The 27,716-nt window shown below is 51.8% G+C and overlaps 10 protein-coding genes across 10 annotated transcripts; 4 read left to right on the forward strand and 6 right to left on the reverse strand.

Annotated features, from left to right (window-relative positions):
* Positions 1 to 176: 176 nt before the first annotated feature.
* ABOM_009049 (uncharacterized protein) lies at positions 177 to 628 on the reverse strand (the record flags this gene model as incomplete). Its single annotated transcript, XM_022536177.1, has 3 exons — positions 177 to 262; positions 313 to 455; positions 537 to 628. 3 exons carry the CDS (start codon positions 626 to 628, stop codon positions 177 to 179), a joined length of 321 nt encoding a protein of 106 aa, XP_022385940.1.
* Positions 629 to 2,689: 2,061 nt separating this feature from the next.
* Positions 2,690 to 3,969, reverse strand: ABOM_009050 (uncharacterized protein; the record flags this gene model as incomplete). The annotated part of the gene is made up of 3 exons (XM_022536178.1): positions 2,690 to 3,454; positions 3,504 to 3,769; positions 3,840 to 3,969. 3 exons carry the CDS (start codon positions 3,967 to 3,969, stop codon positions 2,690 to 2,692), a joined length of 1,161 nt encoding a protein of 386 aa, XP_022385938.1.
* Positions 3,970 to 4,710: 741 nt separating this feature from the next.
* ABOM_009051 (uncharacterized protein) lies at positions 4,711 to 6,094 on the reverse strand (the record flags this gene model as incomplete). The annotated part of the gene is made up of 3 exons (XM_022536179.1): positions 4,711 to 5,349; positions 5,400 to 5,480; positions 5,564 to 6,094. The coding sequence occupies 3 exons, from the start codon at positions 6,092 to 6,094 to the stop codon at positions 4,711 to 4,713; spliced, it is 1,251 nt and encodes a 416-aa protein (XP_022385963.1).
* A 1,014-nt stretch (positions 6,095 to 7,108) lies between these two features.
* ABOM_009052 (uncharacterized protein) lies at positions 7,109 to 7,858 on the forward strand (the record flags this gene model as incomplete). The annotated part of the gene is made up of 1 exon (XM_022536180.1): positions 7,109 to 7,858. One exon carries the CDS (start codon positions 7,109 to 7,111, stop codon positions 7,856 to 7,858), a length of 750 nt encoding a protein of 249 aa, XP_022385962.1.
* Positions 7,859 to 9,049: 1,191 nt separating this feature from the next.
* ABOM_009053 (short chain dehydrogenase/reductase family protein) lies at positions 9,050 to 10,133 on the forward strand (the record flags this gene model as incomplete). Its single annotated transcript, XM_022536181.1, has 2 exons — positions 9,050 to 9,086; positions 9,130 to 10,133. 2 exons carry the CDS (start codon positions 9,050 to 9,052, stop codon positions 10,131 to 10,133), a joined length of 1,041 nt encoding a protein of 346 aa, XP_022385961.1.
* A 691-nt stretch (positions 10,134 to 10,824) lies between these two features.
* Positions 10,825 to 11,306, reverse strand: ABOM_009054 (uncharacterized protein; the record flags this gene model as incomplete). Its single annotated transcript, XM_022536182.1, has 3 exons — positions 10,825 to 10,862; positions 10,943 to 11,154; positions 11,212 to 11,306. 3 exons carry the CDS (start codon positions 11,304 to 11,306, stop codon positions 10,825 to 10,827), a joined length of 345 nt encoding a protein of 114 aa, XP_022385967.1.
* A 1,942-nt stretch (positions 11,307 to 13,248) lies between these two features.
* ABOM_009055 (2,4'-dihydroxyacetophenone dioxygenase family protein) lies at positions 13,249 to 13,888 on the reverse strand (the record flags this gene model as incomplete). The annotated part of the gene is made up of 2 exons (XM_022536183.1): positions 13,249 to 13,480; positions 13,539 to 13,888. The coding sequence occupies 2 exons, from the start codon at positions 13,886 to 13,888 to the stop codon at positions 13,249 to 13,251; spliced, it is 582 nt and encodes a 193-aa protein (XP_022385966.1).
* Positions 13,889 to 14,663: 775 nt separating this feature from the next.
* Positions 14,664 to 18,915, forward strand: ABOM_009056 (sugar transporter; the record flags this gene model as incomplete). Its single annotated transcript, XM_022536184.1, has 12 exons — positions 14,664 to 14,744; positions 14,797 to 14,848; positions 14,900 to 15,155; positions 15,228 to 15,476; positions 15,529 to 15,811; positions 15,875 to 16,227; positions 16,282 to 16,412; positions 16,468 to 16,677; positions 16,937 to 17,005; positions 17,419 to 17,818; positions 17,896 to 18,601; positions 18,670 to 18,915. 12 exons carry the CDS (start codon positions 14,664 to 14,666, stop codon positions 18,913 to 18,915), a joined length of 3,036 nt encoding a protein of 1,011 aa, XP_022385965.1.
* Positions 18,916 to 19,374: 459 nt separating this feature from the next.
* On the reverse strand, positions 19,375 to 24,919 carry ABOM_009057 (fatty acid synthase alpha subunit FasA; the record flags this gene model as incomplete). Its single annotated transcript, XM_022536185.1, has 5 exons — positions 19,375 to 19,491; positions 19,549 to 24,215; positions 24,268 to 24,722; positions 24,776 to 24,802; positions 24,852 to 24,919. The coding sequence occupies 5 exons, from the start codon at positions 24,917 to 24,919 to the stop codon at positions 19,375 to 19,377; spliced, it is 5,334 nt and encodes a 1,777-aa protein (XP_022385964.1).
* A 666-nt stretch (positions 24,920 to 25,585) lies between these two features.
* On the forward strand, positions 25,586 to 27,106 carry ABOM_009058 (citrate synthase; the record flags this gene model as incomplete). The annotated part of the gene is made up of 4 exons (XM_022536186.1): positions 25,586 to 26,019; positions 26,076 to 26,831; positions 26,893 to 26,975; positions 27,036 to 27,106. 4 exons carry the CDS (start codon positions 25,586 to 25,588, stop codon positions 27,104 to 27,106), a joined length of 1,344 nt encoding a protein of 447 aa, XP_022385951.1.
* Positions 27,107 to 27,716: the final 610 nt, after the last annotated feature.

Raw genomic sequence — 27,716 nt, forward strand, 5'->3', positions numbered from 1 at the left:
GAGAAGAGCAAGTCTATTTAGATGTCCGATCCTGCGTCCGCACCGCATCGCGCTGCTGTACTAACGGTTTCCAAATCCACAAACAGTCCAGAGTAACCATCACTTTCAGCTGTTGTTCCCAGCAGGTATGATACCGCCAATCATCCTTTCGCCCCTGATAAATATATGGGAGCAAGCTAGTCTATCTCGGGTACCATGAGAACTGCAAAATATCCATGACAGCCCATCTGACCTGTCTTCTCGTTGAATACTAGAACGCCAGCTACAAAGCTCATTAGCGAATTGCTAGCTCGATACAAGCCAGATACTCACGTTGGGTGAACTCTTTGACCTCCCACCGTGTTCGATCCTGTGCATTGGTGCTACACTTGCAACCCAGTAAAAACTTAGAAGTGGGCTTCCGGTACTTTTTGTACCCGCAGTCCCAGCAATTGCCCCTAGCAATTCCATATGCGCTGGTGTCGTAAGCAATTAGGTATAAAATGATAGCTCGAAGCAATGGCCGTGGCCACCATTATTGTAATGATGATACATACTTATATTCTGCGGTGAAAACTTTCCGACGGTCATCCCAGCCAAGGCATTTATTCAGGTTGATTCCTGTGAGCTCATCTTTGCCGTTCGGCATCTTGCAGTTTGCCGTTATATATACCGGAGGTGGTGCAGCTGCACGACGTACAGGACGCCCTGGGCCCGGTGATACTGGCCGGTTTGATTGTGGTGAGCTTGGTTGTAAATTGGGCTGTGGATCTGGGTATGGAAGATGTGGTCGATATTCGGGAGGATGCAGGAAGATGAAACCCCTACAATGACGATGGAGGTTGGACGTTTCAGCCTTCGGATCGATGTTCGAAGGAGGTCCAGCAATGCTCTCGGACTGGGATTGTGAACCATACATGGGTATCCCACCCGCCGTGAGAGCTGAGAGATATGGGAGTATAATCAATAAAGGCCAGTACATGCTTACTGGGTTTGAACAGAAAAGGGACAGAGTTGGAGCTGACCAGTAGGTGAACAGTATGGACGCTTTCGGCTCGATCCCAAGAGGGCTTCGGTTACAGTATATGTGTCGGGCTATATGGAGTGGTCTTAACTGAATGAGCAACAATCTTTAGGATTCTTTCCTTCGCCAAGGTCATCAGGGTGCTGGACAGAAGCTTAAAAACAACGTGATACTTAGACAGATGGTACTGATGTGGGGGCAAGCGCCACATATAATGAGCCATGATAACATGGGGCAAACGGGAAGTGTTGGGCAACGCAAACTTTGGCTTATGCAGCAAAGGCGGGCGGTGCGCTTGGCTACAGATGTAATTGTTTTAGGGGGGGGGGGGGGCAGATCACAGAGGTCTGGAGTTCTCTCTTGCCCGTGCAAGAGTGTTACAATGCAGATGTGCTTCTAGAGACTATGCAGACTGACAGCCACGTCAGCACGGTAGCAGAGGTCTTCTTGGCTGTCATCCTACTGGCATCCCCGGCGTATGCAGATCGAGACGGTGAGCTACAGGGGCCCAAACCTTGATCACCAGCCAACGGAGCCGGTGTACAGGATTGCCGACTATCTTACTCCGTGTGACCGAGCGTGTCTGGCCCTCTGTAATCATCAACTACTAAATATCCTAGGAAGCGGTGTTCAGAGTCTGTTGGAGACCGAACTCCCATCTATTTTCCGCAAAAGACTGACCCGAGATCTAGCAGATCACATTCACTGTCATATATGCTCGGTATTCCATCGCTGGGACTATATCCAACCTCCGGGTGCAGTGTTGTGGCCTAGAAGATGTCAAGTCAAGCACACAGGTCTTTCCCGCGTGTGGTGGTATCCGTTCAGCGTAGAGTGGAGCTCACTGTATCGATGTCAACGCATCTATCTACAGCTACCAATAATAAGACATCGTTGCAGCCCTGCACACGGTGCGTCGGCAAACTCATTAGCTTATCTTGAGGTTCGACCATTACGGAAACCTCTTACCTCCTTACTATCAGTCGACACACAGATTGTTCGAGACTCGAGCCTCTAGCTTCATATACAAACTTAGATATTAGCAACAGAATTTCCTTCCCAAACCGTGACACACACACGGATTTCTGCGCACATCCAGTTGCAGGATCCTTATATTTTCACGGTTGTCCGTGCCCTTTGGGATGCCAATGTCGATACTCGACGCGGACGGCGACCGGGCTTAGATACTTATTGTTGTGTGACGTGCGGATTAGACTACCAAATTGATGTTATTACCTTTGCGACTGGAGGCGTCGCCCTTGTTATAACCAAATGGCTCGACTTGGGACCGGGGGGTGTTGTTCCGACAGATGTTCGATGGACAAGACATTTACCAGGCACCACGTATTTCCGAAACTACGAGATGATTATTTCCGATGCCTACGTCCGCTCACAGTTTGAGAAAGGCACCATGTGCCCATCTGATAATTTGACTCACCGGAATAGGTCCTTCTTGGAGGGTAGAGCGTACACGAGAATGACGGATTGGTGGTACAGCGGCCGCTGGGTCTTGCAAGCCAACAGACGACTGCCATGGTTATATACCTATAGAGCTTGATTTGCGGCGTTGTTATGGATATTGCTCCATAGCTACATATATCCTTACATACAAAGCATTCTCCCCGTCTCGGGCGTCGCTCTATTTGTGGCTGACGTTCACAGTAGACACAACGAAACCTCAGATTATCATGGTGTTGGCGGCCGACGACCCTGGCTGGGCGGATTGCCCACAGAGCCGCCTGCGGTCTTGGCATTACCTTCAGTTGTCATGGCCCACAGCCTTGCTGCCCAGGTATGTAAGAACTCATATTGCGCGGCACTGTCGATCATAAACGCCCGTCTCTTGCGCAGCGTGGCCGTATATTCCGCAATCGGGTCACCTGAGGACGAGAGCCATTTAGTACCTTTCGCTTTCACTGTCTCCCGATACATCTCCCTTGCTTCGATAAAGGAACCTGTACGCCCCAGCCCCAAAAGACAGTTCACGATGATCTTCTGGCCTTTGAATTTCTTGTCGACCTCGTCGATGAGGAATTGCAGCTTCTCTGGAGCAATTGCTTGTCGGTTTTTCCAAGAGCTAATGTGAAAGTAATGCACGTTGTGTGGACCACTTCCAGCCGGCTTCTTAGAGTCGTCATGGTATTCCAGGCTGATCTGACGATACTCAATATCGCTATGGGCCCATTTGGCATTGCTGCCTTTATAATGCACAGAATATGTTCCCCGGTATGGTGGAATATTCTGTTTTTTCCCCTTGTCTTCCGGCGGCGTAAAGCTTAGGCTCTTCGTGGTGACAGACGGAATAATATCTCCTTGGTTCTTGTCCTGTCCGCCACGGGCATAGTCCGCCAAGTCCACCAGGATGATATCACCGTGTTTCTCTTTTTCAGCCTGGTTCCATACCATATCCCAATACATGAACTTATGAGAACGGCCATGCTGTACTGGCGACTTCATGATTGTCAGCTAGGGAACGTTGACAGGATCAGCAGTGACTTACAGTGCTAGCAATGTAAGGGTAGATATCCTTGCTGCTTCCAATACCAGGGAGGCGAGAGGCGAGGAAATGCGGATGTGCACCATTGTATTCATCCTCTTCAGTATCCACACCGTCCTCCCAAATATCGAAAGGGTACTCTTGATTGAACGAATAGGTAGTGTCAAATTTTCCGTCCCAGTATATTTCGTCATTGAATTCAACCTCAGGGAACTTTGCGCCTTCAAGCTTGCTGCCCTGCTCAAGCTTTTTATACCCCTCGAGTAATTCTATAAGCCGGACGGTTAGTGAGTGTTGGTTTCTTGAGAATAGCTTTTCTCCACGGAGAGGTCAACCAACTTTCAGAGCTTAAGCTTAGGAACGCTGGTTTGGGAGGACCGGGGTCAACACCCGTCGCCTGGACTTGGAAAAGGCATATTGCAACGAAGGCGAAAGAAATTGCCATGCTGAGGGTGCTGTCTCGAGCCATGGATGTGGTAGATTGTTTTCTTTGAGGCACCAGGTCTAACATGTGCGAGAGGCTGTTCCAAGCAGTGACTGATGCCGATGTGAGCAATCATCTTATACCCAGTTTACTTTGCTCGGCTAATCAAAATATTACCTCACGCCTCCATTATCTGGAGGGCAAGTGCGCCCGGCGGGGCACCAAAGCTCTACTCAAAGTATACCATGTACTCCGTACTCTGTATATCGGGCTAGAATAAGATGTTTCCTTCTTTCCAGCAGGACGTGCGCAGCTGACATTCCGTTTCGACCATTCGGCCAGTAGGGCGTCATTGATAGTACATAGCAATATCGCTCGGACAGGGGTCGCAAGTACCACCTCTCGTAGGCTTATGGCCCCATGGTCAAAACTCTTTGTGGTGTGTGTGTGGGCCTTGGGTAGAGTGAGGGTCTCCTTTAATCTAAGGTGCCCGACGCACTGTACAACCTAAATGTCACGCACGGGAACTGACCCTGTCATGTTAAACGTCCTAGGAAAGGAATCAGCGCAAAGCTAACGGTTTCTGTAGTCTGATATTATCAAAGGTTGTCATACAGGGCCATCAAACCTTTTTTCACGTCTGGAATATCAACGCTTTTGTGGAAAGATTGTGGGAGAATGGCCTGTGACGGGTCTGTGATGCAGTCGGTGTGCAATGGCCAGGTTTTCACCGATCCTGGTGTATGTACATGAACATGTTGTGCATGTTGTGATTGAACGATACTATCATTTTGGTGCGTTGTTCATAAACATCTTTTTATACTCCGGTAGCGCCCATCTCACCATCCAATCACACTTCAATACATCCTGTGCCGTCAGTCGCGCTTCAGGCTGGAAAGAAAGCATGGACCGCAACATATCGATAACAGCAGTCCTCTCTTCCAACCCAAATTCGGAAATGCCAGCCTTCCTTCGTGGGCGCTGAATATGCGTCTCAAATCGATCATCCCAGGACCTTACGTCTCGATCTTCATTTGGCTCACCGTCTTCATTAAAATACTCGAGTCTCTCATTCCACTTCTCCCACCATTCTGAAGGTAACCTTCCCAGGACATCAACCTGCTCAGCTGTGATGTCATCCTGAGTGGCTAGGATGTCTTCAAACAATGGACGTTGTCCAAGAATTAACCATATAGCACATGCAAGCGTCCAGATATCAGACGAGAAGGACAGATTTCGCTCTGGCTCAAAGCGAGCTTCGGGTGGCGCGAATGCCAAGGGTGTGCGGGACTCACACCGATTCCCGGTGAAAGGCAAATATGCCTCTCCGAAATCCGACAATAGGAGCTGGGCTTCTGAAACCGAAAACTCTTCGCACGGTTTCCCAAGCCACATGGGAAGAATGGCTGTGGATGGAACATTCGGCTGCAGTGGTCGGTTGTCAAGACGAACGACAGATTCCGTAGTAGGCGCACCATATGTGTGATACAGCCCTTCGATTGAGAGGTTGTCAAAATCGGCCGGAAGGCGCAGGAGAGCATTGCCAAGGTGAAGGTCTTTATGCAAACATTGCAAGTAATATGTCGCGTTAGCGCAATATTACTAGCTGGCCGAAACGGGTTCACCAATCTCCATGAACAACAACCCCTGTTGCATGGGTGTACTCAACCGCTAGAACGAGCTGGGCGATCAGTGAGCGAGCGGTATCAGCCTGAAACAGGCGTTTGTACGACCCATCCTTGGAACCTGAGACACTACATCTTGCTGGTGTCATGATGTAGCAAGGGTGTGTGCCATTAGGACCGTGAAGGACAAACCGGTCTTTGATCAAAGGTACCATTCCTCTGCCCGGATGGTTTGAAAGCGGGGGTGAAGTGTTGTTAAGAAGGTCAAGCACGGCTGCTTCTTGGGGATCTGAGTCGCCTGTCCCGACTTTAACTACAACATAGATATCGGACTTTTCATCACGACAGAGCCATGTGGTTGAGTAGGTACCATAGCCGAGTTTGTGAACTACCCGATATCGCGCTTGCAACTCGTCACCTATTGATATTGGATGATAGCCACCAGGCTGATATTTTTCAAGTCTCTCAACCCCTTCAATCGGGTGGTATTCAAAGATAGGTGAATTAGCATCACCACCAGATATACTAAAGGTTCTAGAGGCCATAGCTGAGCTAGATGCAGTTCCAGGGAAAGGAGAGTTCAAGTTCAAGAAGTAAAGAAGCCGGCGTGTTGAAGAACGCGCTTGGTTGGGGCCGAAGTGCCAGCTATAATTTTGACAATGGCGGAGACGGAATCTCGATTTGACCAGAGATCCCATCACTACCATGTTACAAATTGTACGACCGGTTCTTGACTCATGCGCTTATTGTCCAAAAGATCGCTGTCCCGGGCGGCTCCAGGACGCCCTTGAATGCAAGTCTTTAGATATGGCTGGGATATCCACGAGGGAAGCGAAGCGCGGTTGCGGAAACGGTGAGTCCGGTGATGGTCAGGTGACTGATCCTGGCGAAGACCATGGGAAATGTCTCTGTTGTCCTCATTTCTCTACCACCTCTTATCGCGCGTGTTAGGATTCAGCCAGCATATATATGTTACCGCAGTGAGACATATGCAGCCGGGGAGTAGCAAAGTGTGGACATGTTCGTCAAACTCCCCAGTCACCTTCTATGTCCAGTAAACTAATTCCAGCAGCCATAGCCCATTACTATACCGACTACGGAGTATTCTGGTTATTATTGGCCAAACTGGAACTGAAAGCAGTGCCGTAACATTCGTGGGCCCCTTGGCGTTGACCCTTGACTGGACAGGGAGAATGCAGGTCCCACGGTTCGTCAACATTTTCATTGTTCCTCGGTTTCGACCCAAAAGCCATCTGGGTGCCCCGTACGAACCACTTTGATTGACATGTTATTCAAAGCGGGATCTATTCCGTCGCCGATACGATTGGTTCCTGTGGCTGCGAGCCTTATTGACATCTCAATCTGGTCTGCCCAAGCGTGCTTCTCTTTGTCATGCTTTCAAACTAAGTCAATGAGTACACATGTTTCCTGCAAGCATAAACATCGGTAGTAGACTCGCTGTGCTTGTCTTGAATGGCAGGAGAGGTGAATACTTTCCTGTTCTCGCAGTTCCGCGAGAGTAACCCTTTCTCACCACCATCGACCAGATGTATATCGGAATGGAGAAGATTTCCCCACGCAACTATGAGCCTGTCCCAAAGGTAGACAACAATGGGGGAGATTCCGGCGACGGTGACACCACGCTGACAATGCGGCCACGACGCCGCTCCGTACAGCAGCTCCTGAAGCGTAATCTGGCAACTGTCACCATCACGGGGCTCCTCCTCACTCTGCTGCTCTTGGTAATTGCGTTGATTGCAGCAATCACTCTCCAGCCAGTCCGACAGGCCCTAAGTCTGGAGTACTCGCCTGTCTACTCGAGCTCCTACCAGGGCGGACAGCGACAGTGCTTCCCCACAGCGCCTCGGACCAGACTCTCCTGCGGCAATTCCACCGAGGAGGCTGAGGCGCTCGACTGCAGGTATGATCCGCTTTCTGCCTGCTGGCTTCACCGGGAGTGTCCGCACGACTATGTGAAGGAGTTTACCGAGTTTAATAATGGCCAGCCTTTTATATATTACTACGACAAGGAAATGACCCGTCAGATGAAGGACTACGACGAAGTTGGCCGCAACGTCAATGGTTTCTATTGGACTTCGAACCGCGAGCACTTGGTCCATTGCCTGTATCTTCTGCGACGGGCCCATGATGTGCACATGCGTGGAGATCGCCTCGACACGATGCTGGCTGACCGGAAGCATACCGACCATTGCACCAACATGTTGGCAAACTGGCTACGCAGGCCGGATCCTGCGTTGGATGAGCTGGGTACCCAGGGCCAAACGCACTGCTTCATGTCGTGCAGTTAGCGTACTGGGATAGTGCCTCTTGAGGATGGGCAGTGGCGGGAAAGAGGAGCAAGAGGGGGTTCCTTACCAAAGCAAGTACAGGCGGTATCCCTGGTTTACGATATAGGCCTTGGTGTCTCGCTCTCTCTCCATCCTACTAGTTCTTTGCTTTATCTTTCATGTCTATCTTCTGACTTTTCAGCGTAGTTCATTCTGTATGGATCAGTACGTTTTATTCCTACCGAATGCAAACCATGAAATTGGCCACTTCCATCACTAAGCTATTTGCTGGCCATTGGCTTTGCTACCGTTTCTTTACTGAAATCCTTTCGTTGTTCGAAGCCCTCTCTAGAGCGATAGTCACCTATCAATAATATTCCTGAGTGAGATCATCCGTCGAAGGTCGGCCATCCACCAATATATGCTGCACCGAGCAGCCTCCTCCTCGGTTGCACCCACTGGTACCGAGCTAGGCTCTTTGACGTGGACTTCTCGGCCGTTGTCATAACGAAGGAAATTCCGGGGGGCGCGGGGGGGCAGACTGCACAAATGGCTATGAAAAGCGTCGTACGTCAATACTGTGTCTCTGACGAGTGGTCTTTGTGTAGTTTAGTAAACACTGTAGGAAAGGATTTCTCAGGAAATTGGCGGCTGATGAGAATGTTGCAGAGAGCGGCGTGGGCTATTATCGAGCAGGAATCGAAGGCTCTGGGAGCGAGCCATTGCCGATGACTGCGCCAAAAACCTTTCCCATATTAATATATAATAGATCAACTGTATATGATTCATGCTGGAAGTTAATAACAGCATTATTGTCATGGCATTGAGCTGTTTATCACAGCCGTAGGAACCACTATGAAGGAGAATAGTGAATTGGTTTAATTGTTAGGGCTATATCAATAGATCTCCATATATACGTAGTCTCCTGGCGCTCCCACCTGGTTGCTTACCTAGCTTGACTAACAATAGTTATACTTCTGGCACATGCTCCGTTTAATGATATTGGCAGTGTACATTTTTATGCAGGATGGCAGGCATGCATTGTATGCGCGGACCTCGGCAGCCCCGCATTATCCATCTTTAGTGCCGCCGATCATCCATCAAGTCCCGCCTGATGCGGTCCTCGTCACTCCCCCTGTTGCTTCTTGATCTGATCCATACTGATCCACGAGTCGCGATAGATATTCAACGCGCGGGTCGAACCCCTGCAAGATGGCATCGCCAGCGAAGAGATGGCGTTCGCGAGAAGGTGCGCTGATTTCTTATTCGACGGCTGCGCTAACAGAACCCAGGATTCACGGCCGATGTGCTCAGCAACCTACTCCACCGCACCCTGCTGAGCCCTTGGAAGATGGTGCCGCTGCTAGCATTAGCACAGTATACGGCTAAGGGCCGTGAGATCCTGGAGTCGCGTCCGGAGGTGCTCAAGGCCCTCAAAGTACTGGCCTCGCTGGCTGTCTTGAGTCGGCTCGGCGGCTGGTTGGACCGTCGTGTGATCAATAATGGCCAGAAAGATCACTATGACTGGAACCGGGAGGTGGTGGTCCTGACCGGTGGCAGCGGTGGGATTGGACGGCGAGTCGCGCAGCTGTTCGGCGATCGCGGCATCAAAGTCGCCATCCTCGACATTGCGCCCCCGGCGGATTCATTGCCAAGCAGTGTTCGCTACTACGAATGCGATATTACATCTCCTGAAAACATCGCCGAGGTGGGCAGCAAGATTCGTGCCTCGTTCGGCAAACCAACCATCCTGATTAACAATGCGGGCATCCTCACCGGCAAGACCATCCTCGGCACCACAGAGGCCGTGACCCGACGGTTGTTTGATGTCAACACCCTCTCGCACTACTGGTTGGCACAAGAGTTCCTGCCGGACATGATCGCGGGCAACCACGGGATGGTGGTGACCGTCGCCTCCCAGTCCGGCTACACCGTCACCCCCAACATGGTCGACTACTCGGCTTCCAAGGCCGCTGCCATCGCGTTCCACGAGGGTCTGGCGGCGGAGCTGGTGACGCGCTACCAGGCTCCACGCGTCCGAACTGTGCTAGTTACCCAGGGCTTTACGCGGACCGCCTTGATTAGCAACCTGACCCCCGAGGATACCTTCATCAATCCCCTCCTACACCCGGAGACCGTCGCTGAGGGTATTGTTGATCAGGTTTTGACGAGTGAGAGCGGCCATGTCTTGCTACCTGGCACTTCGGGCACTCTCGCGCAGCGTCTTCGCTCTTATCCTCTATGGTTCCAGCATGCGTTGCGGTGCCGACTGGAGCGGCTCATGCGCGCCGACTAGATTTGTTTTTGAGTGATTCGATCCCAGCGTTGTACCCAATTTGTCATGGATACCACGGTCTTTGCGCGTTTTGTGCAGAATGTTATTGACTGATTATTTGATTCACATGCGACGATTATGTAACTCCATATCAGATCGAAGCTGAGGACGACGCTGTCCAATGCACATCGATCGCTGATTGGAGAAACCCGATCTCTTTTTAGCATCGAAACTCTATACTTTATAGTACAATGTCAAGCAACAGTCGTTAGATAATTCTTACCGAGTGACGAAATGCCCAGGGCACGCCGTGCCTCTGATGACACGTATACAAATTGGAGAGTAACTAGAGGTCCGTACACAGCCTTTGCAAATCCCAGGCGCGATATTTGGCAGCCCAGCCGAGGCTATTCTCGATTTCTTCCAGAAGCATAATGGCCGCTCTCCTTTCCTCGTTGTTGCTAAAACAGCATCCAGCTATATTGGAAATGCATCAGTGGAGCCCTAACAGACGCAGACCAGCCAACGTCACACACCGTAGTAAATGGGCTGAACGGAGTTTACCCGACAGCTTCCGTCTGGTTTGCTTTGAGCTATGCCACATATTTGTCTCGCATGGTACAGTAGTTGTCCCTAACGATCGCTTAGCTCCGTTTGCGAGGTTGTGATCGTGGACATGCGAACCTCGATTCTCCGAAAGGCAAACAGACAACTACGGTCTTGCGTAGGGCAGGAGGTGAGGAGCAAAATCTGAGCAAGATGAAACATCTGCCATGAGGAAGCTGCACGTCGTCAACAAGTGCATGCGGTGGATTGTGAGACTGCCTTACCACAAACACTCCTCGCAAACCATATTGTTGTGAACGGCTGACCGTCCTCCTCGTATACCGAGACCGGGTCCATGAAGCTTCGGCCCTTCACAGAGTGGTTCCAGTGGTCGAGAAGGTCACGCAGCTTGTACCATTCGTCGAGCCCTTTACTTGCCGAAGTGCCGTCTGAGCACGCGATGAAATTTACCACTTTTGCAAGAATCGTGAGGATCCTTTATGCATCAGTGTCAACCATTCTGATCCAAGTATGGGCGCAGCGACCCACTCACTGGTTGTTAATCAAGTCCTCACTCCCTTCCTGGCCTATACGGTCCAAGTCAATGGCCCACAAATCGGGGTCTAGCCTCAGTTTTGATCTGTGCATAATTGAGCAGACGACATCCTGTCGCGCTGTCGACCAAAATCCCGCCTGCTCGATTCCACCGGAGGATCCGTTCACCCGGCGTAACTTGCTGAAAGAGAAAACCCCGTCGAGGTGTCTTTGCCAGTCTGAGGCAGGCGCATCTAACATCTCATAACAAGAGCAAATGACCGTGGCTGCAAAGCCATAGCTGGCCAATGGTTCATCGTTCTTTCCCAGTCTGTCTATCAGCAGAGAAATGGCGGTATTGTAATTTTGTCGCGCAATGTGCATGCCGTCTGGTAATTTTCCGATCAAGAACTGTTGCTTCGCAGCGCATGCGATACTTGCTGCTTTGAGCAAAGGATCCTGTGTTGCCAAGCGACAAACCTTCTTCGAGAAGGTTTCTGATAGGTCTGAGAGATCCATCCAGGTACCTACTTCGGCGCTGAATTGACGCAGTAGCCATGCCTCTTCCTGTGAGCTTAGAGGAGCCGCCCGTGCTAGCCTCTCTGGGATCCCTGGGAGGGCGACAGAGGTGAAGGCCCTATCCTGGCTGCAATACCGCTGTGAGCTCTCCGATATGGGTGGTGAGAGGCTACTCGAAGTGTAGGTCAACCGAGGGTCTGAAGCATGGCTCCTCATTGATAACAAAGCCTGTGCTCCTTTATTCACTATCCGTCCCGTGTCATCGCTACAGTTGCTGGATCTACTTGTAGTAGTACTTCGAGCCGCCTCCCTATCGTTCATCCCATCGCACTCTCCTCGAGACTGTACAATCGAGGTCCCATTTTGCCAAGATGCGTGTTCGGCCCCCGCCGGCGTTGAATGTTCTATGACATCTCCAGTCTCGTTCCAGTCAGTTGGACTCGATGGTAATGTTGCTATACGTGCCTGGCCCGGCTCAGAAAAAGATCCATGTGCATCAGGGCCTGTTGTACTGCGGACTACCGTGCGACATATTCTGCTATGGTTGGCAGGACTTCGTACGATGGCTTCGTCGCAGATAATCTCGTACTCCTCTGCTATCGTGTCGGTCTCATCCACAAACTCATCTGCATCCCATTCACTAATGTTAGTATTTGCCAGATACATATAATCATATCTTAGGACTCATACAGCTCGCTACCTCCAAGGCAGAGATCCTGACCTCCACCCAGGTCTGGCTCGGCTCCCAGAGACCCAAGTATCCATGCTTGCTAGGTGACGGATGTCGCCAGTGCCTGAAGGAAACCAAATCGCTGGGGACACACTCAACTCGAGATTTCTCGCAGTTTCGACAGTGTGGTTTCCTCTCGTCACATTTGACCTTGCGCGCCCGGCATGTTAAACTGGCGATACTTGCTTTAGCTCGGCCGAGCTACTCTCACTTCCCTGTTGACTTACCATCCTGCGTCATAATCATGTCAGAAGGGGACATCCGATGTAATGGTCTCAGGCACTTACCAGTCCAAGTACGCATTATCGCTATGATGGCCAGAACGGCCAGACGAGAGCAGAGTGCCGTTGGCGGGAATAGTTCTGGGCGGACACAGACTATATTTCAGGATCGGCAATCACGCCGAGGTGGAACCTGTTCTTCGTGTTTGGGCCAATGCTCGTCAAGGACTCGACATTTGCACGGTTGCTGCAGGCGGGGTAAATCTCTTTCTGGGCGTAATTACAAGAACCTAGTATTTTCTATTTGAACTTTTATTTTTTTACTTATTTTTTATTCTCAATTTACTATTATGGTGCTTGTGTGAAGCTTGGTGCCTACGGTTTAGGGTTTGGACGCAGACTGGTAGAATCAGACAGGGTGATGTATACATTTACGGCCTCAGTAATAGTCACCCTCACCAGACGTAAGGTTAGCTATCCCACACGACACCGAGACAATGCTATTGAGGTGATTATTGGGAGACAGACAATTACAGTAAACATAACATCTTTCCTATTTAACAAGTTGCATCCCGTTCGTCATACACTAGTACCAAAGCCCATCATTTGGCTTAATCCCTTGCTTTTCACAATGTTCGTAGTATAAATGAGCGTAGCTGAAGATATCCATCGTGCTCTTCAGCGTATCATCATCATGAAAGAATTCCAAACTGCCTGTGATAGTGAAAACCACCTCCGCGCCTTTGGACATGTGCAGCGTATGGATTGTTCCTGGGTTTTCCACCACATAGTCCCCTGGCTTCGCGACCCAGTCATACCTATGTCAGTCAGCACATGTCTCTGACCTGAAGGCATCTAACGAAGTCGGTTACATACTCTTTGTAATTCCATTCCCCCTTCAAGGTAACTGCAGTGACAGAGCCTCGGTGCCGGTGTTTACCCAACCACGTGTCTTCTGAGCTGCGCAAGACGACCACAAAGGTACCTGTGCGGGTCTCGAAGCGCAATGGCTTGAGCTCGAGATTGCTAATCCACGGGTGCCAGCAGGTATCCGTTTCTCCGTTGATGTAGACATCTGGCGAGCTGTATTTGTCGGCGAGGGCCAGTTCGGCTTTCTCGAGCGCCGTCAGTTTGGATTCTTCATTGCCGGCTACGGCAGCGCTTTTCGACGGCGCTGGACGGGAAGGGAGCGTGCGGTCGGAGTGGGACGATTCGGCGGTCATCATGTAGCAATTTTGTACCGAATTTCAGATTGATTCCGTCTTGCTGAGTATGAATGAAGTCGTGGTGTTCCCCCGGAGCTTGCTTCTTATTTATGTTCATCCTTACAGCAGGCCCTGAAGGTCTAGACGTGGCTCTCGGTAATTGATTTCCAGAGTAGACACCATGGCGTGCTGAACAACACATCATGCGCACCCTTGCATTGCATGACAGATCGAAACTCGACCATTAGGCGACCTGAGATTTCGGACTCTGCATGGTCAGCAGACATACACTGGTGGTCGATTCGACTGAACTAGGATCTACTGTTCCAAGCATTGACGCTGTGTACCTCGACGTCCCAGTGATGTTCAGGGTATCCCAACCGACATTACTACTATGAAACAAGAAATGCTATTGGCAATCACCGTGATCCGTGCTCCACATGGAGGGACACTAGGAGGGTAATCCAGCCGAGAGGGAAGGTCGCCTTGATTTCCGTCCGTCGTTCATTCCTGCATCGCGGACTTCTTCCGAACCCTGACCCTAATTTCCAACTCCGGCTTGTCTATGAAACCCCTCTTACCCCGGACTCTCTCCACATTTCCCCCACGCCCGCAAACGGCGTAGGGACTATTCGAGCCCTGGAGTGGATCTTGCATGCCGTTCGAAGTGGGAACTAGGATGTCAATCCCACCGTATATAAGATGTGATGGAGCCGGGAAAATGCACGGTTTCACGTGGCGTGTCGTCTCCAGGACCCAGCGGCTGATTGATCGCAATTGAGGCGCTGCAGCTTGTATGTCCAGCATGACAGTATCAAACGAAATCAAAAAGCCCTATTTTGGCTTGACGGGAGGATGGCTTACATTTTGGGTCACGGTATGGCGGCTCTACACCTTCGCGTCTCTTGCTGGGGCTGACAATTCCTTAGGTTGCTTGCGCAACTGATATGTCCTTGTTCGGTTACGACCAGGGTGTCTTTAGTGAGATTACTACACAATGAATCCAATGTGGACTCCTCTAACACGCCATAGGTGGAGTGGTGATCACACGAGACTTTCTCGAAGTCCATGACCTGGTAGGTCCGGAGAAAACCAAGACACTGTCTACGGTTACAGCTATCTACGACGTGGGCTGTTTCTTCGGTGCAATTGTTGCCTTTACGATCGGGGAGCAACTTGGACGGAAAAAGGCGATCCTGCTAGGAACCACGATTATGGCTGTGGGTGCTGTGCTGCAGGCTGCCTCCTTCGGCTTGGCCCAGATGTTTGTCGGACGTATTGTTCTGGGGTGAGTGAATAGCATTATTAATTCTATCAACATGGCTCGGTTCCGTCGCATTAATGCCTGGATTGACGATAGGATCGGAAATGGAATCAATACCGCCACTGCGCCTATCTGGCAGACCGAGACGTCGCAGTTGAAGTGGCGTGGTAAACTGGTCATTTTCGAGATGATGATGAATATCTTTGGCTTCTGTCTCGTAAACTGGATCAATTATGGATTGTCTTTTGTCGGTGGCTCCATCGCCTGGCGTTTTCCGCTGGCATTCCAATTCTTCTTCTTAATTATTCTATGGTCCACTACTCCATGGCTCCCTGAATCACCGCGGTAGGCTGCTCCAATCCGAAATCTTATACCTAACGGTGCTAACGACATACAGATGGCTCATAGCCCACGGCAGGCAAGAGGAAGCCACAGTGGTACTCAGCTGTCTCGAGGCTAAGCCCATCGACGACCCCTTCGTGATTGCGCAGCGCAACGAGATCGAATATAGCGTTCGGTACGAGCGCGAGAATGCAACGCGCTGGCGAGACCTCTGGAAGAAAAAGGGGAATGACAGCAAGACTCTCCGCAGACTTCTCCTCGGTGCGGGCAGTCAATTCATGCAGCAATTTGGCGGGATCAATATCATGTCATATTATCTGCCAACGGTGCTTATGGATGTAGGCAGCGGTCGCATTGTATAATTATGTCTGTCGAACGAGCTAACGCATGATCTCACGTAGTCGGTCGGTCTTTCCGATACCATGGCCCGTCTGCTAGCAGCATGCAACGCCCTGTCCTATCTTGTGTTCTCCGGGCTCGCAGTCCTTCTCGTCGAGAGAATGGGTCGCCGAGGCCTGATGCTCCTGTCCACATTCGGGCAATTCTTCTGTTTTCTGGTCATCACTATTCTCCTTCGGTTCTCCCGTGTAAGTGACAGCGGCGAGAAGTATGCCTCAGCATCCGTTGCGTTCTTCTTCCTCTACTACGGCGCATTCGGCATCGGCATGCTCGGCGTGCCGTGGCTGTATCCCACAGAGATCAACTCTCTTCCCATGCGAACAAAGGGAGCGGCTGTCGCGACAGCTACTGACTGGTTTGTTTCTCGCCCCTTTCTTTCCATGTATACTTCTAACTGGTAATTGAATAGGATCACAAACTTCGTCGTGGTCGAGATAACACCCATCGGAATCAAGAACATAGACTGGAAATTCTGGATCGTATGGACAGTCACTAATGCTGCTTTCTTGCCGATTCTGTACTTCCTTTACCCCGAAACAGGTTGGTCTAGTCTATCTATGACGGCAAAGTTTTACATGCTCATGGTCTTGTACAGCGAACCGAAGCCTCGAGGATATGGACGAGTATTACCGGTCCAATCCCCCGCTCATAGTGACCAAAGATCCCGATGCCATCTGTCGACGGCGGCCGCAGAAGTATGTTCAGCGGGAGGAGGAGGAGATTGAGAGGGCTGCTGCTGCTGTGGATAAGAGGGCTCTGTCGGTTGGCGCGGTGGAGCATGCCGAGTGGGCCAGCGAGATCGGGGGTAAGCATTGATTTACTCTATCCAGTCGAGAGAGGGTGCGATGCGAGGAAACTTCGTGGGGGTCGTCGGGTGTTGGACATGTCTGCTCTGAAGTCTATACTTAGATAGTACGGTGCATTTAGAACGGTTTGCTATGGATTATGGATAGCTTTCGAATACCAATTTCCAGCTTGGACTACTGTGATCGGGCTAACATGCTCTGTAACACAAACGCTCGTTTGAGGCTTGACGTCGAGGCTCTTGTTGCCTCTCGATACAGAGCCCAAGGCTGCTAACAGAAACTTCTATACTTTGGATATATCGAGGATAGAGTATCCAAGACTACAGCGTAAGGGATACTTCTAGACTAGTATCGGCCGCTACAGACCAGAACGCCGAATAAGAGAGGCAAAGCACCACACGAATGGACCAAATGAAAGGCTTCACCAGAGAGCACCAGGTATCGGCCTACTCACCGAACATACAGAAACCCTAATGGCAATGTATCGGGGAAGGTTGCCCCACAGCTGCAACCATGCTCCAAATCCTAAGAATGGGCATCGAGCCGAATGCTACCTCGCTCGACCCACTTGTCCGATCTGTAGCTTTGACCTGGCTACCCTCGGCCTTTGAAGCGACGGGATATGAAGATCCTCTCGCAACGAAGTGCGATATATCATGTGCGCCTGCTATGTGTATAAATTCCATGAGTAGAGCAACACGAGCAAAGGTAGACATCATTCTGTGGATTACGATTCAAAGCCCTCACTCCTGAACCGTATCTAAAAGAAACAAACATGGCGCGACAATATCTCAAACCACGCGCCGCTCCCTCAGACCAGACGCAATCACACGCAGTTGATGTATCCGCCGTCGTCGAAGAAGTGATCAGCGCAGTCCGCGCGGATGGCGACGCGGCTGTTAGAAAATACTCCGCAAAATTCGACAAATGGGCACCAGACAGTTTCAAGCTATCGAAAGCAGACATCGACGCTGCGATAGCCATCTGTCCCGAGCAAACCATCGCCGACATCAAAGAGGTCCAGAGAAACGTACGAGCCTTCGCAGAAGCGCAAAAGAACTCGTTGAAAGATTTCGAAATTGAAATTCAGCCTGGAGTACACCTCGGACAGAAGAATGTGCCGATTAATACCGTCGGCGCGTATGTTCCTTTCAGTTTGCCTTCAGATATCCTAGGATTACATGTTGCTTATGTCTAACGCTATTGCGAGTGTATAGGTACATCCCAGGCGGCCGCTACCCGCTCCTCGCATCGGCCCACATGACAATCCTGACGGCGAAAGTTGCTGGCGTTAAGCACGTCATCGGCTGCACACCCCCGATCAACGGCGAGATCCCGCATAGCACAATTGCCGCTATGCACCTGGCGGGAGCAGACGAGATCTTCCTTCTGGGCGGCGTGCAAGCAGTAGCTGCCATAGCCGTGGGTACCGAGACCATCCGCAAGGTTGATTTCCTGGCTGGTCCCGGGAACCGATTCGTGGCGGAGGGTAAGCGACAGCTGTTTGGCGAAGTCGGTATTGACCTCTTTGCGGGCCCGACAGAGATCCTCATCCTGGCGGACGAGACGGCTGATCCGTTCACGGTGGCCACGGACTTGATCTCCCAGGCTGAGCATGGGCCGGATACACCCGCTGTTTTGATTACGACGTGTCCTAAGGTTGGGCGGGAGACGATTGACATCGTCAATAAGCTGCTGTCTGTGTCGGGTCTGTCAACTGCAGACGTGGCCAAGGTTTCATGGGATGCGTTTGGGGAGGTCATTGTTGTAGACACGATGGAGGAGCTCTGGGAGCTCGGTGATCACTACGCAAGCGAGCATGTTCAAGTGTTTACGAAAAGTCCTAGGGATGCGTTAGACAGAATGTCCAATTACGGGGCGTTGTTTCTTGGGGAGAACACATGCGTGTCATATGGCGACAAGGTAGGTACCCGCAATGCTGGACGATGAAGGGATGAAAATCTTGAAGGGAGACTGACAGATTATGTTAGGTAATCGGCACGAATCACGTCCTCCCGACTCGGACAACTGCTCGATACACTGGTGGTCTGTGGGTTGGGAAATATCTGAAAACATGCACTTACCAAGAAGTCACGTCGCCGGAAGCCAGTGGAAAGCTCGGCCGTTTGTGTGGACGAGCTGCACGAGCTGAGAGATTCGAGGCGCATGCGCGTTCTGGCGATCTACGGGCAAACAGGCACATGGGAGACGACATTGAGTGGATTAAGAAGGTCTGATTACAAAGGATGATGGGTATCCATAGTACGGAACAGAGAGTTTAGATCCTCACTAAACGGAGATAATTTTTTACAATGATGTACGCGAGTTTGTGAAACCGTGCGACATGCTACTTAGGGTTCTCTGTGGTCACAGTGTTTGAGGGACATGGAGTCCGAGTAATACATCAGCATAGATAATAGATGCGTCAGACGCCCATACAGGACACAGGAGATCCGCGACACTTCTATTATACTAGGTGTTCGACGGTGTAGTAGACTTGGTGTACCTATATATACAGTGTTTTTGCACGTAAAGCAAGACTATTGCGCAGTGTTTAACCGTGTAGAATCAGCGCTAATTTTACGTCGATTGACACATTAGAGTAAAGCACAAGTCTATTTATGTATCACATTCTATATATAAACAATAAACTCCATATAAACATTCTGGGAACATGAAATACAATAAGACTGCTTCTATAACCGACGTCGGGCTAAAGCAATAGCCATGGCACTCTCTGGGGAGTGCGTGATACTAACTTGGACCTCTTCGACTTTCTGAGCATCGGCAGCCAATTTGGCCCGATTGTGAAGCTGGATAAGGGTCAGTTACGGGGACATGAAAAGCGGCAACGACTTAAGTGTACTTACCAGGACGGTTGGAGGCTGCGCACCATTGCTGACAATTTCGATATCTCGCATCGGAGCGCCTGCGCCTTCGGATGGTATCTGCAGGCTCTTAAAGATCGCTTCCTTGGCTGCCCAGCGCCCCGAAAGACTCGCTTGCTTATCTGGGCTACCTTGGCAGTACTTGATCTCCCCCGGTGTGAAATTGCGTTCCAAGAATATTTCATCTTCGATATTGACGCTCGAGATGGACTCGATATCTACACCAACGGACACATTGCCCTGCTCCTTGCTTATACTGTCCCGTAGCCATTGATCAGAAGACCTGGCGAAAAGCTGCTTATCATCGGAAACGGTCCTTGCGGGCTGGGGCGAGGTACCGGAGGCAACTGTCGTTGGGAAGCTGTATTCGCCGGTAGCCTTCTGGGAGACACGGGCCAGGGGGTCAAGGAAGACGTCTCTTTCTTGATCGCTTGTCCAAGCCGACTGATCCTTGATCTGGAAGAGACGACCCTCGGCCATGCGCTTTTGGAACACGGGGATAATCTTTTGCTGGCGCTGGAGCACCCGTTCCCGATAATCTTCGAACCGGTTGGCCGTAATGCTGGAGAAGAGATAGCGAGGGGCAACACCGACAACCAGGCCTCCTTTTTGTCCAAAGCCGAACGATGTCAACATGAATGCCTTGATTCCTGACGTGTGGATAGTCTGCGATGGATAAACCAGGTGTTTAAACTGTTGCAGCACAACGTCGACATTATCTGCATTCCTGTTGCCGGGTACGATGCCGGTTTGGAGAGCCTGGAGACAACCATTGAACATCCATGCGCCTGCGGCACCTTTGGGGTGGCCTGTCAGAGACTTCTGACATATGACGAGGAGTGGGTTGCCAACCGTGCGTGAGAGGTGGGTCATTTGCTGGTTGATTACGCTGCTTTCATTCTTGTCGTTCGCCTTCGTCGAGGTGCCGTGGAATGACGCCACTTGAATGTCGTCGACGCTCAATCCCCATGTTGCTAGGGCGGCCCGCATGGGAGCAATGGTGGGATCAATATGACGGATGTTATTATTCCATGTCCACTGGGCGTCCCGGATACGAGTGGCGGCGATGTTGTTGATATGCTGTAGGTGCGCGTCGAGATCTTTGAACTCCTCAGAAGTTGCGGACGCGATGAGCTTCTGGGACTCCTTGTGTCGCCAGCTCTTGATCTCAGAAACAGCTTCGTCCAACCGCGCTTTACGGTATTGCAGATCCAATAACGGCGACTGTACCGCGTCAATGCTTTCCCTGGCAGCTGTGAGTACACCCTGACCTGGCGCAGGTACAGACCGGCCGACCTTGTCGCCTGCCATCTGAGAGTAGGCGACAATTCCATAAATTGGAAGACCCATCTGCAGAGCTAGCTCGGCGCTCATAACCAGTTGGATGCCGCACCCAGCAGACTCAACGAATCCACTGCGAGAAGATGCGGTAGGCCGAGACATTTCTGAAGGGAGGTATCCCTTCTCCAGCTCGTCCTCTGCGTTTGCCGTGGCCTTCATATTACCGAACTCATAGGACATCTCCTCCTGGAAGTCATCGGAACCACCAACAATGGCGACCTTGGCCTTGAGCGTCTGAATTGCTTCGCAGGCTATATCCATGGATTCCACCGAGGTCGCACATGTACCTGAGGGTGACTTGATCGGGCCTGCAGCTCCCATCAAAAGCATGTTCGTCCAGGCATTCATCGCGTTGAGGAAGGATTCCTGCAAAATGTCGCTCTGCACAGGCCGATCGAGATATCTGTCTCGGTACACTCCACGCATAGCCAGCAAACCTCCAGCCCCAGTGCCGACGCAGTTGGCCAACTCGGATACGTGGATGTGGCGGTACAGTTCAAAGGGATCCTCCAGCCCAGCACTATACATGGCCTCGGATACACAGCATAGAACATAGACAGTCATAGGGTCCACCTGGGAGACAATGTCCTCTGGAATACCGTAGCGAGTTGGATCCCACCCGGATGGGAGCTGACCAGCGACAAACCGATTGAATGCCATTGCCTTGGGGACCATGAAGACAGCTCCACGCTTAACCACGACCTTGACAGACTCGGAACCTTCAAGTGGTGTCAAGGCGACCTTATCGCCGTGGCGCAGCTTGAATGCTTGGGCGACACCCTGGGGAGCTTCGAAGGGAGGAAGGTCCTCATCAATAACCACTTCGTGCATGATCTCTTTTTGGGCAGGATCATATCCCTCCGACAACTCAGGTTCTATAACCCGAATGCCAGCGTGGCCTAGGATGTGCTGACCATATTTCTCCTCGATATCCGCCTCATCCACCGGTTCTTTGGTCTTCGAATCAACCCAGCCGGCGTACTGCTTGCCTTTAAGGTCACCGTCGAAGTGCTTAATGAGGCCCATCATCCATGCCAGCTCGGTGTAGCCTTCCAGAGACAGGCGACCGCCATGCTCCATCTCCCAGCGGGTACGCGCAGACCCCCAGGGGCCCAGCTCCGAGTAGCCTACCACCACCACGGTGCGAGACAGATCGACCATCCCCTGCAAGGATTGCAGTCCAGCGGTCACAGAGTTGTAGTTTGACAGAGACGGAAACGCGGGCTCGATGTTAGAGCGGCGTTTCAGCGGAGGCTGAACACTATCATCAGCAGGCTTCGTCCCTAGGAGAACCTTCTGCTCATGCAGGTTCTCGGCGACCAGCGCCTGGCGGATCCGACTTTGCGAGACAATCTTTTTGCGAATTCCCGAAATCTTCTCCTTGAGGTCACTGACCCCTTGAAGGCCTCCGCTGAGGTCTGCATAGATTGGCTTGTCGTCCGCTACTTCCAGTATATCTCCTGAGAGCAGAGAGAGAATATTGAACGCCATCTCAGGAGCCGAAAACGTCAGGATGTCCAAGGAATCCTCCATACCCTGGGCGACGATATTGTTCGCACTCATCAAGCCTGTGCCGCGGGTCCAGCCGATTACAGCACCGATGACGCAGAGGAAGTCAGACCAGCCCTCGGAATGGAAGCGATTGAAGAGGGTCTCCAGTCCCAGTTTCGACTCGGAATACAATCCGTCTCCACCGAAGTTACCATGGTTAGGAGACAAGGGCAGCACGACACCTGTTGGGCGACAATCAAACCCCCGTTTCTCCTTTTGCTGTTTAATGCATCCCAACAAGCGGAGCAGATTCACCAGCATGGCCCGATGGGCCAATTCTGACTTGGAGTCGATCTTGTCAATTTGCCGCCCGATTTCGGAGATGGCCGCAAAGGGGATGATAAAGTCGAGATCCCACCCATATCCAGACTGCTCGTCGTAGATATGGGTAATTAAATCCTCGCAATCGCGCTTGCTCGCTTGGTTGAAGGGCAGGACAATCAACTCTGACCCGGGTGCACCAACCTTCGCATAGAGCTGGCGGAAAGATGCAGCGACATCTGAAGGTTGTCGACTGGTGGTGACGATGACGCGCGCTCCACCGGCCAGCAACCCGGCCACGATGTCTGCTCCGATCGAACCAACTCCAGCACCGGTCACCAGCACTCTTCTGCCAGCAAACGAAAGTCCGGTAGACGCTCCGGCGGATAGGAGATTCAGAAACGTGTCAGTGAGCTGGGCGTCATACGTCCAATCCACCCCGGCTCGGCTGCGGAGGTGCGCATACGGCACGTTGCGGTGTGGAGCTGCAACCACCTGCGCGTAGTTCAAGGTGGCAGCATTGCTTCCACCGTTGGCCTGGCGGCGAGGCACCTCAGAGTACTGGATGCGTCCATTGGCATCAACCTTTGTCTCAGGAGCCATAGCCGGCTGGCCATAACGAAACACGGGCCCGTCGGCTACACCCGAAGCACGAACATCTTTAATCAGCTTCTGAGCCTTCTCCTTGGCGGTGTCATCCTGGGCAGTATGGTCCAGCATCTGCTCCAATTCCGATGACCACCGGTTCACAAGGCTTTGGTATCGCTGCGAGGCCTTGTCCTCGGTAACAGGACGGACGTCGTGCAACAGAGCCATGAGGTCCTCTCGGGCCGTATTCCACCATGAATCATACCGACGAGCCTTCCGCGGGTCGAAGATTGTCCGCATGCCCGTGAGGAACTCTTCATCAAACTCTGCGTCCCATTCAGCCAGCTTGTCAGTTTCCTCTCCTTGTGCCTGTACCTGACCAGGTTGAGCCACGCCATCCAAGTCCAGATGCTTCGCCAGAAGCTGGAACTGCTTGTGTAAGTACTCATTTTGGTCTTTCTTGAGGGCTTCGACGCTAGCCATGTCGACCTGGGCCACAGCGGAGGTCTGTGAAGCTGCGCCCTCTGCCCGCTTCTGTAAAGCTACACCGGCCCTTCCGCTGTATCGGCTCACCACTGAGTCTAAGAACTGGGTTGCCTGGCCGGCATCTGCCAGACGGGCAGCTGGTTCCATTGTCACGGCAAAGCATAGGACGGTGGTCTGCCGATTGGGTCCTAGCCCCCAGTGTGAGGAGAGATATTCCCGTATTTTGGCCTGATTGAAGCCTGCAGGCATACGGGCAGCCACAAGACGATCCACATGTCCGCCCATCACCTTTCCCGGTTGTCCAGAGAAATTTGTGAAGTGGGCTGCCAACGCTTCCAGCGCGAGATCTTCGCTTCCCTCCGGCAGACCGCGAAACTCTGCGTCCAGCTGTCCGATGAGCTCATTCTGTAATGTGGATTTGCCTAGCCGAGTTAGAGTGAACACACGATGGACAGGTATCGACACGGAACGTACCGGCAGATAGATCGCGGATAGACTTGGCCGCAGGTACCTCATCAAAGGCTTTCCGGATCTTCTGAGCCACTATGGAAATAACAACGTCGATTGGGCTCAAGTCGACATCGGGTACGGCGGCGGCTTCCTGGGCAGCGGGCTGGGGGGCTGCTTGGACTGCTACAGCAGGCACAGCCACTGGTGCCGGCGCAGCCGGGGTGGAAGAAGCAGCCGGTTGGGCCGGTTCATCACTAGTGCTCTCCACCGGTGGCTCGTCATCATAGTGGTAGTAGATGTGCTGGGCATCGTCGGCGTGCGATAGGTACTGACGGTCTATGCAGCGCACCAGGTCCTGTTCGCCGTACTGGCCCTTGGCAGTCTTCTTCGCCATGTTCGCCAAGACATTGGAAGGTCCGACTTCAATGAAGCGCTGGATAGTATTATTCCGCTGGATTAGGTCATTTTGTGTCTCAATCCTGGTCACCCTAGTCAGCTGTTAAGTGTTCTGTTGGTGAGGAGAGAGTCTCACCATCGAACAGGAAAGGCAAATTGGTAGCTATGATATGTTAGCATGTCACACACGTTTCCAGGGAGAGGGAACGTACGACAAGAGTTCAATGAGTAATGTGTAGGCTCTAAGCTGCTCTGACGGTGGCTCCTTGCGTTGAACCATTGCTGTTGTAGAATGAATCGAGTCTCGTGCTGGCGTGGCTGTTGTCTTGGTTATCGTGAGCGTCGTTCTGGTGGTCGTCGTGGCTATCGCAAGACGGAATTGATTATATTAACGGTATGGGGGCATGAACATCTAAATAGGCTTCTTCACAATATAAAGGCGACACTAAGGATAACGTTATCTTCGCGTTTTTGGCAGCATCGTTCGGTCCCATCGGCCTTTTATTGCCACATGTACAGCGTTCCCGTGGGGGCAAGATAGCGACAGCGAGCCGGCGTATGGTAGAATCCAGATCCCCGGTACACGGACCAGGAAGGATCATGGCCAATCCGTGGTCCCTGGGCCTTGGAGCCGCCTCGAACCTGAGATAAGGATGGCACGGCGGACTCTTGTACAGCGGGCCCTGAAACCCCCCCGGAGGTCGTTGGATCGCTCATCGGCCGCCGTCCGCCGAGATCCACATACGAGGCCCATTCTAACCCGGATTCACGATAGATCCGCCGTACAATGTGGTAGAAGTCGGGCCCAATATTGATCCGATTCATGGCTATACACGTTTCTACTCTGATGACATAAATATGGCAGGTTGAGACCGCCAGATCTCGACAAATCGACTCCCAATTACATCCTCATCGCCTTGCATTGCCACTAAACTCATCGTCCATCATGACCGTCGTCGAACAGGCCCCGCCCAACCGGGAATCGCTTCACATTATTGATGGCCGCACCGGAGCGTATTACTCGATTCCCATTCAAAACAATGCCATCAAGGCCAGCGACCTGAAGAAGGTCACCGCACCAGAAGACGAAGCTTATCCGGCCAACCAGACGGAGAATGGGCTGCGGGTTTACGACCCAGGCTACTCCAACACCGCCGTTAGTCACAGCAAGATCACCTATATTGATGGACTCAAGGGCACCATCCAGTACCGCGGGTACTCCATCAACGACATTGTCGGGCGCAAGACGTTTATCGATACCGCGCATCTGTTGATCTGGGGCCACTGGCCCTCCGCCGGTGAGGCCGAAACCCTTCAACAACGCCTCGACCAGGTTCCGGTCCCTCAAGACTTTGTCTTCAATGTGATCAAATCCTTTCCGTATGGCTTGTCCAAGATGGTCCCTCCCCCGTGTGCTCCTTGCTGACCTGCCACAGACGAGATGGTTCCCTCATGGGAATGGTCATCGCTGGTCTATCCGCCCTTCAGTCCAGTGATATGGAGGCGATTCCCGCTCATGTGGGAAAGACGATCTATTTGAATAACCCCGAGCTGGCCGACCAGCAGATTATTCGCGTCATGTCCAGCATGTCTATGTTGACCGCGGCGGCATACTGCCATCACATCGGGCGTGACTTCACCCCACCGCGCTCGGGGCTCTCGTACATCGAGAACTTCCTGCTCATGACCGGCCATGTGGAGGCGACCACTGGTCTGCCCAATCCACGATACGTGAATGCCATTGAGCGACTCTGGGTCCTGATTGCCGATCATGAAATGACCTGCTCCACCGCGGCCCTTCTTCAAACCGCATCCGCCCTACCGGATGTCATCTCCTGCATGGTCTCTGCCATCTCGGCACTGTACGGCCCTCTACATGGCGGGGCCATTGAAGTGGCTTACAAGAACATCGAGAGCATCGGCTCCCTCGCCAATGTACCGGCTAAGATCGCACGAGTCAAGGCCGGCAAGGAACGTCTGTATGGCTACGGCCACCGAGTGTATCGTGTGACGGATCCCCGCTTCGTCTTCATCCGCGAGATCCTCAATGAGCTGTCTGAGGAAGTGGAGAAGGACCCGTTGCTGAAGGTTGCCTTCGAAGTCGACCGTGTTGCCTCCGAGGATGAGTACTTCACCTCGAGGAATCTCCGCCCCAACGCGGATCTGTTCGCTGCGTTTGTCTACAAGGCTCTGTATGTTCCTTTTTTTCCCCCGTGGTGTTCAGATCCCAGTCGTATTAATCCTGTGTTCTAGTGGTTTCCCGCCCGAATTCATCCTGCCTCTGTCGATTCTCTCCCGTACACAAGGGTTTATGGCCCACTGGAGGGAGGCCATGGGTATGCCAGACTCTCCCTGGATCTTTTTTTTCCGAAACCTCTTTACTGACACGGGCATAGGCAATCCCCCCCGAATCTGGCGGCCTGGTCAGATCTATACCGGTGACTTGAACAAGTCCATGGATGAGTGATTTTTATCTGCTGCAGTCCCTCCGGCCAGTTGCCCAACAAGTTTGACACGCGAGTTTTACTGTGGTCCTTGTATATTCCGAATTTTAGTTTTTTTTTTTTTTGCAATTTTCCTTGACACATTTCCTTTCCCCTTATTCGGCGACGGCGTTCTTGCAGTACGATAGATAGTTGAAGTGAACCAGTTCTTGCTTGATGTGCCTCCACCCGAACCATACGCTGTGTTCGGGAATTTCTGGATTGTTCGGAGCATTGTGGATGGTCGATAATAATTGAGCGCTAGAGTAGAAACTCTCCCAATGTCCTCCGAAGGGTCCACCTGCATCTCTACCGTGCCTCGTCTCCTCGTACTCGGGTCTAGCGCTGACCTGCTCTCGGGGATCGCGTCCGACACGCAGCAACACCATTTCTCATCGGTCTTTCTACTCCGGATTCTGCCATCATGGTATATAGAGAGCACTATCGTAGTTTCTAGCCACAGTACATTACGCCGCCGTTTTATACAAATCTTGACCATCTTCCTCATTCCCCGCGAATGGCAGTTTGAGTGTAGATATTGAGCCAAGATCCTCTCCCACAAGCCAACAGACCGTTGTACAATCTGTGCCCAAA

This window comes from Aspergillus bombycis (assembly GCF_001792695.1).
Source record: "Aspergillus bombycis strain NRRL26010 chromosome Unknown contig00093, whole genome shotgun sequence".
Taxonomy (NCBI): Eukaryota; Fungi; Ascomycota; class Eurotiomycetes; order Eurotiales; family Aspergillaceae; genus Aspergillus; species Aspergillus bombycis.